The 16,463-nt window shown below is 39.6% G+C and overlaps 1 protein-coding gene across 1 annotated transcript in view; it reads left to right on the top strand.

Moving 5' to 3' along the window:
- Positions 1 to 16,248, top strand: part of NCBP1 (nuclear cap binding protein subunit 1) — a 28,866-nt gene extending 12,618 nt beyond the window's left edge. The window contains exons 12-23 of the mRNA XM_009561188.2: positions 1,270 to 1,334; positions 2,065 to 2,127; positions 3,446 to 3,520; positions 4,567 to 4,670; positions 5,517 to 5,639; positions 6,853 to 6,955; positions 8,343 to 8,436; positions 10,955 to 11,058; positions 11,703 to 11,817; positions 14,253 to 14,396; positions 14,796 to 14,909; positions 15,785 to 16,248. Of these exons, the coding sequence (XP_009559483.2) occupies positions 1,270 to 1,334; positions 2,065 to 2,127; positions 3,446 to 3,520; positions 4,567 to 4,670; positions 5,517 to 5,639; positions 6,853 to 6,955; positions 8,343 to 8,436; positions 10,955 to 11,058; positions 11,703 to 11,817; positions 14,253 to 14,396; positions 14,796 to 14,909; positions 15,785 to 15,898 (1,218 nt within the window). The 3' untranslated portion in view covers positions 15,899 to 16,248. The remainder of the gene's footprint in view (positions 1 to 1,269; positions 1,335 to 2,064; positions 2,128 to 3,445; positions 3,521 to 4,566; positions 4,671 to 5,516; positions 5,640 to 6,852; positions 6,956 to 8,342; positions 8,437 to 10,954; positions 11,059 to 11,702; positions 11,818 to 14,252; positions 14,397 to 14,795; positions 14,910 to 15,784) is intronic.
- The last annotated feature ends 215 nt before the right edge of the window (positions 16,249 to 16,463 follow it).

Here is a 16,463-nt window from a genome sequence, read left to right as displayed (position 1 = left end):
CTGATCCTGTGGGAGGTGTCCCTGCCCAGGGGGGTTGGAACTGGATGGGTTTTAAGCACCCTCCCAACCCAAGTCATTCTATTATTCTATGATTCTTTTACACAGCTGCGTGAAACCTCGCCTGTGACACTGAAATAAAAGAATAATGGAGCCCACTTAGCACAGATCTAGATTTGCCAAGTGGGCAAGACTCTTCAGCTTTCTGGGCAATATTCTGATGCTTCCTCTGACCTGCCCAAGAGGTGCTGTCTTGGTGAGGTGATAAAATACAACACTCCTGTTTCTCCCTGCAGCCTCTTTGGGTCTGAACAGTGCGTGTTGTGATCAAAGATACGTTAAAGGCTGAGAAGGAAAGGAAGTGATGGACTTGATCTTTTGTTCTAACAACTGTGTAAATGCCCCTACTCTTTTTTTTTTTTTTTTTTAATCAGTAGGAAGTGTAGCAGTTGATGTAAAGGAACTTGCCTGAATTCCCACTCAGTGCTGCCATTAGGAACATTGAAAAGGTCAATAAGCGTCTGTCAGCTCAGACATGGTGGCTATATGCTGAAGAAGGAGGCATGACTCCCAGCTAGTTCCGGCTATTACATTGCCCGTACTTTGCTGCCATTTTAGATCACGTTAAAGCATCGCTTTAGATCAAGCTACAGATGCTGAGAATGGAGGATGATGAACAGATGTCTATCCACTTATAATGTCATGCCCAAATTTTCATTTTACTTCATGTTTGCAAATCACATAATCTCAATGATTAGAGCTAAGTCTATTTCCGGGATTGGGCAGATGTCCATGAGGAAAGTGTTTAATGTTAACAGAGCCACTGTAGGAAGGATAAAGCCCTTGTTGGGTAAAGTCAGTGTAGACATACTTTCTCAAGACTTTAGTGATGATGAATAATTATTTCCGGTTCAGCATCAACAGCAGCTCATGAAGCTAGACTGGTGGTATTACAGAAGTAACTCCGTAGGGAGGCTGGTGTCTGTTCATTTTGGTGTGGTTTTGCTTGTCACGTGACACAGATTCTGGCTTTCTGTGGAAGAGGCCAACACTCTCATTGCAGTAGCGGAAGAAAAACAGACTGAGATTAGAGGGTAGAATTAATTCTGTGCTTCCATTTTTTTTTTCCACTGTGGATTTACCATGGTTTGCCTGATTTTGGAGCAGGGGGTTTTCAGTACAAAAAGTCAATGGTATTCTGTTAAAAAACGTAAAAGAATGATATCTAATTTGTCTAGTGCTTTTCTGTTAACCTTAATAAGAAAATTTCAGCTTGCACAAGCCACAGAAATGCTCTACATGCGCTTGGACACAATGAATACAACATGTGTGGACAGGTAAATGTGTTTTGGAGACAATGGAAAATATTCCTCAATATCCAGTGTATAGGAAAGCTGTGGAAAGAGTACTCTGAAATCCTGAAAACTTCTGGGTGCTATTCAGAGTATTTTCTGGGCTCTTATTTGAGCCATCTAAAGAGAAGGCAAAGGGCTGACTGCTTGCCTCTCCTTCCCAGAAAGACTCTCCTGGTGGTCACAGGTCTGTCTGTTTGTACAGAACAGTTAAGATTGACAGCTTTTGTGTATTCAAAACTGTTTGTAGTTGCTAATACTCCACTATCCAGTACTATGCATACTCCCTAGTGTCCTGGAAGGTGGCTTAGGACTGGAGTTAAGGGAAATATGTACCACCCAGAGGAGGAGAGTGGAGATGATTTTGTCCTTTGAGTAAATTCTGCTTTGTGTAGGAAAGCTGTTAATTACTCATAAAAAATGTGAAAGTTTCATATTCATAGTAAGTTTACATTTTAATTGTTAGTTTAGTAGGTCATCTCTTTGTATGAAACAACAGAACGTGACAGAAGGCTATTTGTCCATAAAAGCTTCTTTCTAACTCTTCGAAGTCAAGTCTCCAGTACCTGTCAATGTAAATGTCTGATTAATGCTGTAACAGCTTTAGAGTCTAGGCTTGCCTTCGAAAGGTAGGATGCATTTATAAGAATATCTCAACTGTATGTTTTCCTGCACTTCTGGCATTTAATGGAGCTTTCTTTTTCTTTTAACAAAGATTTATTAACTGGTTTTCTCACCACTTGAGCAATTTCCAGTTCCGTTGGAGCTGGGAAGATTGGTAAGTTACTGTCCTTTTGATTTGAAACTGATATTGCAAAAACCTGAAAATTATCCAGGAGATGTCACAGCGTAGTGGCCCTGTTAATTGCTTTCTTCCAGCTCTTCAACCCTCTCTCTTTTGCTGTTCACCACCACTCAGTGGTAGATTATCTTGATAATCTCTTTAGTCACTGTATTGTCCCTAGTGAACTTTGTGATAAATCCCAAGCCAGTGTGTTTCCTAAACAGGGGAAGTAGAAATGCAATTTTGTTGATTTGCCCTGCATCCTCAGTCAGTTGCTAGTAAATATTCCAAAACGAGTCCCTGATTTACCTTTAATGATTTTCCCTGACTCTTTGTATCCTGTATTCATACTGTAATGTTGCTCTCTGTCCTACCCTAAACCCTTCATTATAATCTTTATCCTTTGGTCCTTGTGATATGTTTTCCCTCCTGCCAAATCCTAGTGCCTGAAGTACCATCATAACCAGCCCTGCCATCTATTCTTATCATGCCAAATTTTGAACTCCCATCTCTAGCAGGAGGTCCCTGGACTCTATTAATATCCAGGCACAGGTTCCCCTGAGGTTTCCATTCCAGGCACCCACAAAGCGAGAAAGGTCACCTTGGGAACTAGGCCTCCCTACTGTAACTTTCACAGCCTGCCACCATACCTACTTTCTGTAGCTGATCTGCCCAAGTGTCCTTGTGGGAAGAGGTGCAGCCCTTCTTGTGATATGTTTTTGTGGCTTTACCTAGGTTTGTCACATTGTTCTCATGTGGAATTAAGTGCTTGCTGGCTACCCTAGTTATACATCTATGTTGACTGGCCAGGCAGCAGTCTTCAAAGAGCTGATTTTTCTTTGCCTGGATGATGCTTGATGGCAGTGCTTCTATGGATTTCTCTTACCAGCTGCCATTTTTCACAAATATCAGAAGCAGCTGTATTTGACGCTTTATCTGAAATGTCCTTGAAATCAGCCAGAAGATAAAAAATTTCTGTGAAGGAGAAACAGACTATGAAGTCACACAAGGTTTCTTTCCTAAGGAAAGGGAAATTCAAAACAAATTATTTTTATAAACAGAAATGGTGGGGGAAGGGAAATTAGATGAAAATATATCACCTAGATATGAGATTCCAAGAATGCTAATGGCAAATAAGGAAATTGTGATAAATTTATCTCATTGTATTAAAATTGCTTACACTGTAAAAATAACTGTCAAGCACTACAGTTGTCTTTAGAACATGGTTGTTATGAACCTGTCAGACCAAGCCAAAAGGACAGTGAAGAACAAATTCTTTTGCTAAAAGCTATTGCATTCCGTTCTTTGATAGGTCGGATTGTCTTACTCAGGACCTTGAAAAACCCAAACCCAAATTTGTGAGAGAGGTTTTGGAAAAGTGCATGCGGTAAGTAAGATCTTTTGACAGTTGCATTCAGGGCCGTTTGATCTTCTGGACAGCGTCAGATTCCTCTTAAATTTAGTTTTATGTATGTCTGTTCTTATAGTTCTGTTTCAGTTAAGAGACAAGTCTGTATGATTTTAATCTGTTTTACCTGCTGTGGGACACTTAAGACAGGACTTTAGAAAGAGGTAGAAGCAAATGAAGCAGATGGTGATGAGCTCCACAGGCATGGAAAGAAATAGTTTAGGCAATATTCCTGTGAAGTATTCAGCGTTCACAGAAATGGAGGCAACCAATAGTTAGTTGTACTAAAAACTGAGTCTAATCTTCATTCTTCTGATGTTCATTGACCGTACTGTGCCTCTGATGTTCATTTGATCTTAAAACAAACAAACAAAAGCCCCCAAACCCAACAATAAAAGGACACAATCAGAGCTGGTCTTAAAATTGTTGTAGAGGGAAATAGGAGTTGAGGAGAGCGAAGTGTTCCAAAAGCCTGTGTTGTTTAGCATCCTACATGAAAACATTTGTCTGATTTTGGGTGACTTCAGTATAGGAAGTGTGAAAGTATTGTGCTGCGAAATGAATGCAGTTTTTTTTTGTAGCGCTCTTCCATTTCACTGAAAACTCTGGTAGCAAAATCAAGCCTTTGTGGGGAGTGAAATAAGCTAGAAAGTAAAATGAAGATATCCAGTTTAATATTTTTTCTGCTTTGAATACCAGCATCTTACTAGTTTTCTGCAACACACCATAGGCTTTTGCGTAGAACATTTTTACCAGGCAGACTCTGAATCTTTTCATGAGGTGAATTAATTGTATGAGGATGAAACTCTAGCATCAAGGAGTTCAAATAGAAAGCATTTACCAGTAAGTTTGGTTTAATTAGCTCTTACTACCCTGCAGAAACTACCATTCTGTTGTATAAACATCCTGATTTTTGTTTTGTTTTGTTTAAGCTAAATACAGGAAAGCCATTATAAAGCAGTCACTTTAGAATTAGCCTGGTATCATTCCCATCTTAATTCTGCTGTAAAACTTGTCATTTCCAGACTCTCCTACCATCAGCGAATAATAGACATTGTTCCTGCAAGTTTTTCTGTCCTCAGTCCTGCTAATCCAGTTTGCATTTACAAATATGGAGATGAAAGTAACAGTAAGTATTAAAGTTACTTAGTAGTCAAGTTGAAGAAAATAGTGTTTCTGAGTAAAGGAGCACATTAGATTGACTGTAATATCAGTTGTCTTCATAAAAAAGAACGCAACTGACATAAATATGCATGATTTTCATATGGGTAAATATGCTTCACTTGAGCAATTAATATATATTAAGCCTTGATCTCTGTAATATAATGATCTTTGTTACTTCATGAAGAAAACAAAATACAGGTACCTGAAGTTAATCTTGCTGAGGTGGTTGTGGTGTTGTGCGGCAGTTTGGCAGAAGTCCAGAATTGGAAAATTCCCCTGTTTGGGGACAATACTAAGCAAAAGTCAGCATGTGAAGTGATAATGTGGGTTTATTTTATTGAACTTCATGAAACAGGAGAAGATTTTACCAGTTAACTTGGTCTAATGAAGCATACAGAGGTAGCAGATGATGTGAAGATTGAGGTAGGGAAATCTTATTATTTCTTTTGTTACTCAGTGTAAAACAATCTTAAACATAAAAGTGTTATCATCAAAGACACGTGAGGAAAAACGAGGAAGTATTGTATTTTTAGGAAGCTGATGAAAGCTCAAGTAGAGCTTTAGACAGGAGAGTGATTACCTGACCTCAGCTCTAAAGATTCTACTGAAAGTTTTAAATTTAACGTGAAGACCACAAAATGTGGTCTGAGCAGTTTTATGGAATAGTGATGTGGACAACAATGTTGGAAACAAGCTGGTTTTAGGTGTAGCCAGGAAGTGTACTTGTTTCTCTGAGAGACAGACTAATGTTAAAAATGTTCACTTGCATCACACTTGTACACGTTTTTTACCTCTTCGCTTTTTTTTTTAGGGTCTCTTCCTGGATATACTGTGGCACTCTGTTTAACAATTGCAATTAAAAATAAGGCCAGTAATGATGAAATCTTCAGCATTTTAAAAGATGTGCCTAATCCAAACCAGGATGATGATGATGGTAAGATATATGCTTTTAGGCTTTGGCAGACTGCAGTTTCTTTTGTGTGTAGACTGATGTGCCATCCTTTGGAGCTGTGGGTGTGGTGGTTAACAGAACTGCATGCTATTCCTTCTAAAAGTTGGTTTCCATTTATTCGTAAAGGGAAACAATACACCATTGTTAAAGGTCTGTTATAAACATCTTACATGCAGAGGCAGGCCTGTTTTTCTTAAGAGTGCTGAGTGCCTGTGCTTGAGATGTGTTTTCTTGTGGTTATTGACAGAGGTAGCATGAAAGTATTTAACATTTCCTTCAACAGCAAAGTGTGGTTCAAGCTGTTATCCTCACTCCTGAGAGTCAGTGCTTGTGCCCTGTCTGAGAGCTTCCCTCCCTTGAGTGCAACCTTACAGCCAATGTGATAGCCAGCCTGCTGGCAGTAGTCTTCCAGAGATACAAAGTCACAAGGAGACTCCACTCATGTTCTTTTTTAGCTCTGCAGCCATAGGCAGCATTGATTCCTAAAGCCTGTGTTGTTTAGGGAGTGAGGAGGAGCATGAGACAGAGAATTAAGAAATTATCTTTACAAGGGTGTCTTCAGTATTTCTGTAATATTTGCAAGTGTTCTGTTCTGCATGCACAGAGCAGCAATGATTTTTTTTTTTGCCCTGGGATTCCCTGTCACATTTCCTGATTTTCTTTAGGTGTCTCACTCTAATGAGTACTCTGCATCCTCCCTATCTTCAGCTGTAGGTGGCTGCAGCTGCAGGAAGCAACCTGGCACCATTCACCCGTAGTACCTATATTTGCTCTCCACACTTGCTGGACCCTTCTCCCATGTCATAAATAGCGAGCCTCTGTACTCTAACGATCCTTACCTTTCTCTCTCTTCATTCCACTCTCCTTTCTGTATGGTCTGCCAGACCTTCACCTCGATGCGTAGCTCTACAGTTTCCATTGCTGTCTTTGCTGTTGATAGGGTGACTGTGTCTCTGATAGCTTCTTCACTGGCCTGAAATTCTTTCCACATAATTTCCTCATGGCAAAATGGGAGCCTGAAGATCTGCACGTTCTGGGAAATCTTTACTAGTTCCCTGCTCAGCCTTGCAAAACCCTGTTGATGAAACTCTTTTTTGTGAAATGCATTAAGACCTTAAGCTACTTGTACAGTTTTATGAATAACTCACACACTCGACTTTAAATACTTATAGTTTCAACTTTAAATAACTTGCAGGTGAAGGATTTACCTTCAACCCTCTGAAAATAGAAGTCTTTGTTCAGACTCTGCTCCATCTAGCTGCAAAGTCTTTCAGCCACTCCTTTAGTGCCCTGGCAAAGTAAGTGTAATATCTGCATTAGTTTGGCACTTACAGAACTATTTAATTCTGACAGTAAATCACATGATGAAAGAACTGCACTGCAAGCTTCAGCGGTGTTCTAGGTGCTTCAGAGTGCAACATGATTGGCAGCAATAATGGCACTGCTTACTGAAGGAATGGTAGTGTAAAGCTAGGTTATATGTAATATAATAATAATAACCTTGTATGTTATATATGTAAATGGAATTAGCAGAAATTTGTACGTTACTGCCATGTGATGTAAATCAAACACATGAGATAGGTTTGGAACGTGACTCCAGTCTAGAATTGCTTGTTTTCTGACTATGGTGAGGAAGAAGAATTTCTCCTTACATTTGGATGAGTGGGTTGCTCCCACTTCAATATCTTGTACTAGGAATGTGACTCTGGAACAGTTATATCAGTGTAAAAAATGAAGAAAAAGAAATCATGAAACTTCAAAGAAGTCTGCTGTAAACTTCCTTTATTTTCCAAAGCACACTAAAATCTGTTCCAAGATACATGAGAATGCTTCACTTAAAGATATACTTTAACTTTTAAAGAATTTACTGCACCTTTTTCTTTTTTCCTCTTTTTTAGCAAAAGGAGATAAAATAGCTACTTTTTAATCCTTATGCTTAGGAGTTACCCTTCAGTGGTACTGATACATGAAAGGTAGTCACATGCATTTTAATGAATTTTTTTTCTAACTGTCCTTAAAGATACATGAAGTTGTTACAAAAAGATGCATCTGAAAGCTTCATAGAGGCAGTGTTGATAGAAAGCTGTAGGTAGTAACCTGCTGTCAGTAGTACAAGAGGCAGGGTGATATGAATACTTTGAGGAATGGTATTTTCACTGCTGCGCACCAGCAGTGGCAGCCATGAGGTCAAAAAGAGCCTCTTAATGCTCTGTAGTTATATTTCAATAAGCTGGGTTATGAATGCTATGTAGCAGGCAGTGTACCTGCTAACACAGGGCTTTCAGCAGCATTTCCTTCAAAAAGGGGCAGATTGGATAAGTGTCTAAAGTCACAGAAACACATATTGATGGAAAAGTCTAAGGCTTAAAAGGCAGCAAATTTTACTGCAGCTGTGTATATACTGCACATGAAGTATTAAAATGCCTCCTGCTTTTAAGAGCATGAGGAATGTAGCCCAGCTTCAGGGAGGCTCACCACTAAGATTTAAGTTGCTTCTGGGAGCTGTCATGTCTTTGTAGCCTATTTTAGCTCAGGATGGTTATGTTTTCCAGGTGGTAGTTGTTCAAGGATCACTGCAGACAGTCACAAAATTTTCTTTTGTCCAGTCGAAACCACTTGCATTGTATCTGCTGCTCTTTTGACCTGATCCCAACCCCTCCACTTACTATTTACATTTATTAAAAGGTTTCATGAAGTCTTCAAAACACTTGCTGAAAGTGATGAAGGGAAGCTCCATGTTCTGAGGGTTGTATATGAGGTTTGGAAGAATCATCCACAGGTAAGAGATTTTAATGTCAAGATTCTATGTGAGTTTTGACTAGCAGAGGCCATATTTAACAAAAACCAAAACAGTCTGCTTTACAGCCTTTAAAAATAACTTGTCTATTGCCATCTTATTTGAAGGAGAGTTCAAAATGTATTTACTGTTTTACTAGTACTTGCATTGAGGCTAGACGAAATATATACCATCCGTGAGGCCACTTCTTCCTCAGGAGTTCATTGTGGGAGGGCAAAGGCTGCCGTTCTGACTCAAATTCATGCTGTGGTGTTTGTTGCATGAGAGAGTAACATTTGCTAAAATCACATTTCTGTTCAAAATTGGAAAATAGTGTAGATTGAAGTAAGGCATCAATCTCATATCAAAAGCAGGCCACAGTCTTAGAAATGTGAAAACCTGGGGGTTTCGGGGCTTTTTTTGTCCCAGTTGCTAGTGAAAGCCGTACCATTATTCCACAAAGCTCATGCTGGAATCACTGTTTTGCGTGGGCAGAGTGAGTAGAGCTGCATTCAAGGGCTGTTCAGAACAGATCAGTCTGACAGTTGCCATGATTATGTTCATGAGACAGAGGAAATAACTCCCCAAAAGACCTCTACAAAATACCTCAGTTTTTTAAACTGTTCAGTTTTTTCACAGACACTGTTTTCTCCCTCAGCTGTCATTCTTCTATAAATAGAAAGCAGTAATGCACTCAAGCCAAATTTGCCTGCATTGATTTATTCACTTATTCCTTACTGGTGTGTTTGTGTTGTGCTTTAATTGTGTTTGAAAGTGGACTGTACCTCACAACTGCACAGGCCAGACTGTCAGAACCAATGTCACTGAGAAAAAAAGGCAATCCTTGCGCCTGCTACTGGCCCTGTGGCCCATTCGCTAGGGGCAGGAAACTGAGTACCTGGAAGATGCCCAGGCAAGATGTCACCTCTCTTCTATGTACAATAAAAATATCCAAAATGTGGGACTTTTTTAATGTATTAAACTTCCTACCTAAATTACTGACCTTGAAAATGTGACCTACTTCTTACTGCCATTTAACTGGATCAGAAGAAATTACATTACTGCAATCTAGTATCTCTATCCTCTTCCATTTCATCCTTTTGTGTTGCAGTATTACCAAACTGAGATGGAGGTTTCAAACCCAGACTAAACAGTCGTGATAGATTTTTATAAATAAATGAGGATTGCTTTAAAAATAACAAGTGCAGAAGTTATGAATGGCTGCAGGTTCTACTTGATCATGGAATTTAAATTTTCTTGTCTTGCATATATTGCAGTCTTTTTCTTCTTGTCAATCATTTTCTTTTCCGAGCCCACAGCCTCCCTGGTGCAAAGAAAAAATGGTACCCAGACACTTGTCCGGAGCCTGTTTTCATGCTGCTTACCCTGATACAGGAACATCCTTTGATTTGGTTCAGTCTGTCGGCAGTATTCACAAGGCATGTACCACTCAGGAGTGGTCTATACTGCAGGCAGTGATTTAGCAATAGGAGTTAGTAGTCCCTGGACTACTATATGTAGGGTTGTGGTGGCGAGTTCATAAAGAGAAACTTTAAAATTGTGAAGAAATGTTTTCCCAGAACTCTTGTTTCTTGGAATAACAGGCTAGGTAATAAGAAATTCTGCCTGGCAATACAGAAAGACAAATAGAGCACAGGATGCTATCCTGGGATTTGAAAGTTGAGTGCTGAGTCTTCTGCATGATTCATTCAGTTATTTTAATTTTCTTTCCTTAAAAGGAGCTTTGTTACACTTCCTTATTTGACAATGGGTGGCTGTAGGGATAAATACAGTGCAGGCTGTGGTTCTTGGATACTGGAGCATTCAAGCATATCAGTAGCTAAGATAAGCCCTTTTTCTGAACAGCTTGCAACTGCTTTAGTCAGTAACTCCTCTCTGCAGTTGTCTGCTAGATTGCTTGCAACTACCCCCAGTATCTTGGCAATGCCTGTAGCAAGTAAGCACTTCCATTGACTACACGGCACTGGTTGTCCTGAAATGAATGGGTCCTGTAGAGAAGAGCTTGCTGTCACATTTGAAGACTGTTGCAGTTCAAGGAAAATATAGCAGTCGCTCTTTCTTTATCTGACTGGTATATCTGCTCTGATTTGAGTGCTTTTATGTTAAATACTATGTTAAATGTTACTTATGTTAAATACTTTTGTGTTAAATACTTGTGTCTCTTAATGCCTCACTTCCAACTATGATGTTTCTATTTTTTGCTTTTGTATGGAAGTATGTACGTTAACAGAGAGTGATCCATCACTTTCACAAGAAGCAGGAAAGATTGTTAAACAGAATCAAAATGCTTCGTATAATTCATGGAAATCCTGCAATTTGAGCAGTTTTAGGCTAGGTTACCTAGCTTCGTAAAGCATCTAGAATTACCCAGTAATAGCACTAATGTAGAGTTGAATCAAACAATCTCTGCTTTTATCTGAGCCTGGAATACTTTACACAGACTATGTGTGCAAGGCTTTTTCTTATTTGAAATTACTATCATGTCTTTCATAAAATATAGATGATTGCTGTGCTTGTGGACAAGATGATTCGGACACAAATTGTGGACTGTGCTGCAGTAGCAAACTGGATCTTCTCTTCAGAACTGGCACATGATTTTACTAGGTAACAAGAATCTGGCTTGCATTTTTATTTCTCTGTAAATTACTATTTTAAGTGGCTAATAGATAGTTTAATCTGTGAAAAATGAGTTGTGGCAGAAGAAGGTGCAGTTAAGCTTTTGCTCCTTCTACAAAAGAAATACTTTATTTTGTTTCTTTCCGAGTTGGAGTATGAATACATATGGAGTATACATATGTTTACATAGTTTCTAAGCTTGCCAAAGCAGGACACTGGAATTATTTCTAGATAAATTCTGTTGCAGTGTATTGTATAGCTGCTGTCTCAGTGTGATCCTGGTCTTTGGGTGAGGTGTGTAACTTGTACTACTGTTGATGCATTGCTTATTCAGAACAGAAGGAATATTTGGCCTAAGGAGTCAGTTTAATGTTGGTAGTCTTGCAATATATGTATGAAATAATGCTGCTTTGGAAGTGTACCGCTAACAAAAAAGGAAAGGAAGGATTGCTACAATTTCTTATATAACAGGTACGCTTTCCTGTATGCCAAGTGTTTGCCACTCTTGTGTCTTAGGTGATACTAAGGTTTTTTTAATTTGCCCAGGTGCATTTTTCTGTAAGAAACTACATTTAGTTTTCTATCTTGCAGTAGTATGTGATTTAATATTTTGAGCTTTGTGTCATTCCTAGGTTTTATATCTGGGAGATACTGCATTCCACAATTCGTAAGATGAATAAGCATGTTCTGAAGATTCACAAAGAATTGGAGGAGACTAAGGCAAGATTGGCCAGGCAGCACAAAAGAGTGAGTAATTTGTTTGTGATTTTAATAATTTTAAGAAAAGTTATACAAACGTACATGCTTTCAGACTGATGCACAGTTGTTTTGGGGAAGGACTGAATTAATAAGTTTATCAGGACAGATATCTGCAAATGTGGTCATCAAAAACTGCATGCATGTTCTCAGTCCACCTTTCTGAGAGTATCTGTAATATAAGAACTCAGTAGAATATTTAAGGGAATTCATATATATTTGCTGTGTTCAAGCTTTCTCTCACAAGTTGTCTCTTCCGAAATGAGCGTGTCTTCTACTTGCCTTCTAATCTGGGTTCCAATTACCTTATTAGATAACAATAAGAACAGTCACAAATTATTTACGGAAAGTTCTGTTAAAGATTGCTCTTGTGGCTTCCATGCAGAAGTGCATGGAAACAGCTATTTTCCATTGAAGAGTTGGCTGTTACTGTTCTTCTGATGGGTGCTGCTGGATTCTGACACTGGCATCTGTCACTTTCTACTTCCAGCCTATTTTTCTGAATCCCTTTGTGGGATTTAGATTGCTATATACAACAAATGGATGAGTGACCAGCTGCTCTTGTGTTCCATTGTCCCAAGCAGGAAAGTAGAATGGGATGAGAGAGTGTCTTCTGTGGCAGCTGCAAAAGACAGGCCCAAGGAAGCTTGGCTGAAGGCAATACTTAGTCAAGATAGAATTCAGTGATTTGTAGGCATGTTAAAAGTTGCAGACAGCAAGACAGCATTTCCATGTTTGTATGTAGTCTGTGAGTAGAATAACTGAATGAAACCTTTAGCTAGCTCCGAAACTTCAGACAAGGTTTGTGTGACAAGTTGGCACATGGCACAGAGGTTGCTGGTGGGTTTTGAAGAAACCTGCAGGAGTCAGTCATTTTTCCAGAAGTTTCTGTTAAGACATCACTAATACCTCATGCCATTTCATCCCAATTTGCTCCTGCCAGTTCATCCTAGCTCCTTGATCTTATCTCTTTCACTCCCAGCAACAGCTATCCCAGTTGCTTGCATCAACCTAGATTGATCTGCAGGTTGTAAATGCTCGTGGTTATTGAAGACTCGGATGCAGTCATTGATCTTACTGTGAGGCAAAGAGCTTCTTTGCCTTCTCTAAACAAATATACCAGTGTTTTAATTTCTCTGCTTGTCTCTTGCTGTTGCCTTTTATTACTGAGTACTTTAAATGAGCATTGTGCCAGGAAGAAATATTTGTATGCAACAGTGAGTTGTTCTGCAGGCTGTTGCTCTGCTGCATGACCATTCCTTTTAGAGGAAGTGAACTGTCAAGTTTTGATGTCCCTAGCATGAATTGAATTTCCTTACTAGGGAATGAGTCCAAAGCTTAGATGCTTTCTCTTGTGTCCTATTGGTCCTTTAGCATTCTGAGTTCAGCAGACTTCTGTAGATGAGGAATAAGTTTCTATAGAGAGAATAAAATCAAACTCTTACTTGCTCTGGTAAAACATTTTTAGTTTTTATGCTGATGCAGAGCTAGCTGTAACTGTCTTCTGATTGCAAGTTTAGTTTGCTGTGCAGTAGGTGAGTTAACACATGGCCCTATGTTAGTTAGAAGTTGCACATGCTCCTTTTACAAGTATTGAAGTTTTGAGCTATATTTTTGCATGGAAAAGATCCTGTGGGACTGAAGCAATATCTGTGCTTCAGTGTACCATAATCCGTCAGAATCAACATTCCTCCTATATCCCTTGTTGTCTTGTGTCATCTTATCTGAGCTTGACGAGTACTTTGTGGGTTTTGTTGTGTTGTGTTTTGGTTTTGAGGCCATGAGAACATGCCATGTTCTATTTCGTAACTTGGTTTCCATGCTGACCCTTTCCAGTTTGAGAACATCCCTTTTGATCATGAATATAGGGATTCCCCACAGGCTACAGTCTCTCGTCTTCTTTTGTGCTAACCAGCTGGGTTGAGTTCTTACACAAAGTGCTCTATTTTTTAGAGCCATGATATTTCACAGCTGTTCGTTTAATTAATTACCTGCCCTGCTGCAATGGACACAATTTGAAAATCTATGTCAGATTTTCTTTAAAAAGTTGTTCATTATCTGGTAATGATAAAGTAAGCAGGATATTATTTTTTTATTGTGTTTCGATTAGATAAAGGACTAGTAAATCTTTAGTTTTTCTCTGGTTTCTCTGAAACCTTTTGTTTTTTTCAGGGCTTTCCTATATTGGCATATTTTTCTTCCAAGTTTCATTCCTGAATTATATTAAAAGTAAATATCCTTCAAAATACTATTCTTAGCCAAGGTATGGTTAAGAATAGTGTTTTGCTATGGAGCATATTTAGCTATTTAAGCTGTGGAGCATCTTCAGTTGCTCTGCAGACCTTGTCACATGGGAACTGGAGGGCATTAACAGTACCCCAGGAGGCCGGGTTGCTAGTTAGTCTTTCTGTTGCTGTCACTTACAGCGAGACAGTGATGATGATGATGACGACGACGACCGAAGCAGTGATCGGGAAGATGGACCGCTAGAAGAGCAGATAGAGCGCTTGCAGGAGAAAGTGGAGTCTGCCCAGAGCGAGCAAAAGAATCTCTTCCTTGTTATATTCCAGGTAAGGATGGGCAAAGTCGCTTCCCATTAAGGTTTTAAAGTTAGTGGATTTATAAGCTTTCGGTGCCACTTGGTATCTTGGGCATCTTTTTGGAATAGGAATACGGGAAGGATTTGATTGGTTTACTCTGGGTTAGAATCAATCCAGATCATTTCCCTGCGAAGCCTGCCTCTGAGCAGGATCTGTTCAGCTCAGTGTACTCACGAACAGAGGCTCTCTGTTGGCGTTCAGTTTCTTGAGCAACCAGAAAGTAACTGACTTTTATTTGGTTGCTAAAATCAGTGTTTGCCAAGCAAAATAATTATTCTCACGTTGCTGTTCAAAGCTTCTGTCACCCAAGGTTAGGCCCCTGCTTTCGTTTGAGGAGACTGAATAGGTATTTTTTTTCCTCTCCTGCAGCGTTTCATTATGTTGTTAACTGAGCACTTGGTGCGCTGTGAAACTGGTGGAATTGATGTATTTACACCTTGGTACAAGAGCTGTATAGAGAGGTTGCAGCAGATCTTCCTACAGGTAAGTTAAATTCCTCGGTTTTGCAGGCTGTGGGCAGGGACATACTTGCTAGAAAGGCTTTGTGGCTGGGAGTTGAGCGCTGCGTGAGAGCAGCAGTAGGTGGCAGCAGCCCTCTTCTCTGACGGCGAGTGTGGGGATGGGCCGTAGCTCTGGTTCCCGCCAAGCCTCTGCCACGGACTGGTGGAGTGAGTGGTTCTTGGCGAATTCCCACACTGAGCACGCTGCAGAGGGATACTGAGGTGTGGTTGCGAGCTGAGCTCCTCCCACTGTGTGTTTATAGTAAAGGCAAAGTGGTGAGTGAACGCAAGTACTAATATAGATGTCTGTTAAATAAGCAGATTAAAATATTGTTAGCATATTGCAGAATTCCTTTTAACAAGATGCATAAATATTAATTTTCAAATTTTTTGCTCGTGTTTTAAATCGCATAGCAAGCACAGGTGGCTGGGTGAAAATGATAGTGATAGAAAACTATACTTGTGTGAGCAGAAGCTGTGTTGAAGAATGGGAAGGGTGGTTTAATTCTCCCCTGGGCTGAACCCTTCCCTGGTAATAGACGTGGCTTCAGAGGAAAGCAAATGTCTTGGTTCCTGTAGGATACCTCTGCAGTTGCATGGTATCCTGCACACAGTTAGGAGCCTAGGAATGAAGAGCTACAGGGGGCAGAGTGCTTCCTTCTCACAGTCAGTAGTGACCCTGCATTATACTTTTCTTGTCAGTGGCTGCTGCCTTGTGGAGATCAGAAGTGCTTAACAATTCTGATGAAAACATTTGACCTGTGATTTTTACATGTCTTGAGTTCTCTGCTTACTCTTATGTAAAGATAAATGAAAACAGTAAAGGTTTGTGTTTTGTTCTTGTTTTTCATCTGCCAGCATCACCAGATAATCCAGCAGTACATGGTGACCCTAGAGAACCTCCTGTTTACAGCTGAACTGGACCACCACATACTAGCTGTCTTTCAGCAGTTCTGTGCTCTGCAGGCCTGAGGATTTGTTGACGGGCACAATCTTGTCTGCAGGACTTTGATGAATTTAATTTTTTTTTTTTTTAACTTGACATGGGGATGGAAGAATATTTTGACTAAAACTGGCTGTCATGTGTTCCTATATAAAACAGTACCGTACTTTAACAAACTCTGTAAGCATCAGAAGCCTTACAAGGTATGACTCATAGGGGATAGACATAAAGTATGAGTTCTTCTTGTTGTCTTTTAATTTGGTTTGACTCTTGACTTCATGATAGTATTTCTTCCTTGTTGTTTACATAAAAATAAAAATCAGGCAGACAAAAAAACACCCTCCCAAACAAGCAACCAAACAAAAAACCCTCCAACCAATAGATTCTTTTACCTCTGCCTGAGGTAATCAAAGGAAATTAGAAACCCTGCATAGTGTTTTGTGAGTATGAAAGGGAGTGCACCTTCTCTGGTGAGCAGTGTGGCAAATTCTTTAGTGTGACATAGAAGTGTTAGCTTTGGGCATGCAAAACACTAGAGTTAAACTTTCAAAGTAGTATAGATCATACAGATTTGTTGATTCCCAAGCCTATTAG

The sequence above is a fragment of the Cuculus canorus genome, chromosome Z, assembly GCF_017976375.1.
Source record: "Cuculus canorus isolate bCucCan1 chromosome Z, bCucCan1.pri, whole genome shotgun sequence".
NCBI lineage: Eukaryota > Metazoa > Chordata > Aves > Cuculiformes > Cuculidae > Cuculus > Cuculus canorus.
The sequence above is the reverse complement of the archived record's forward strand: the minus strand, read 5'-3'. Positions and strand labels throughout refer to the sequence as shown.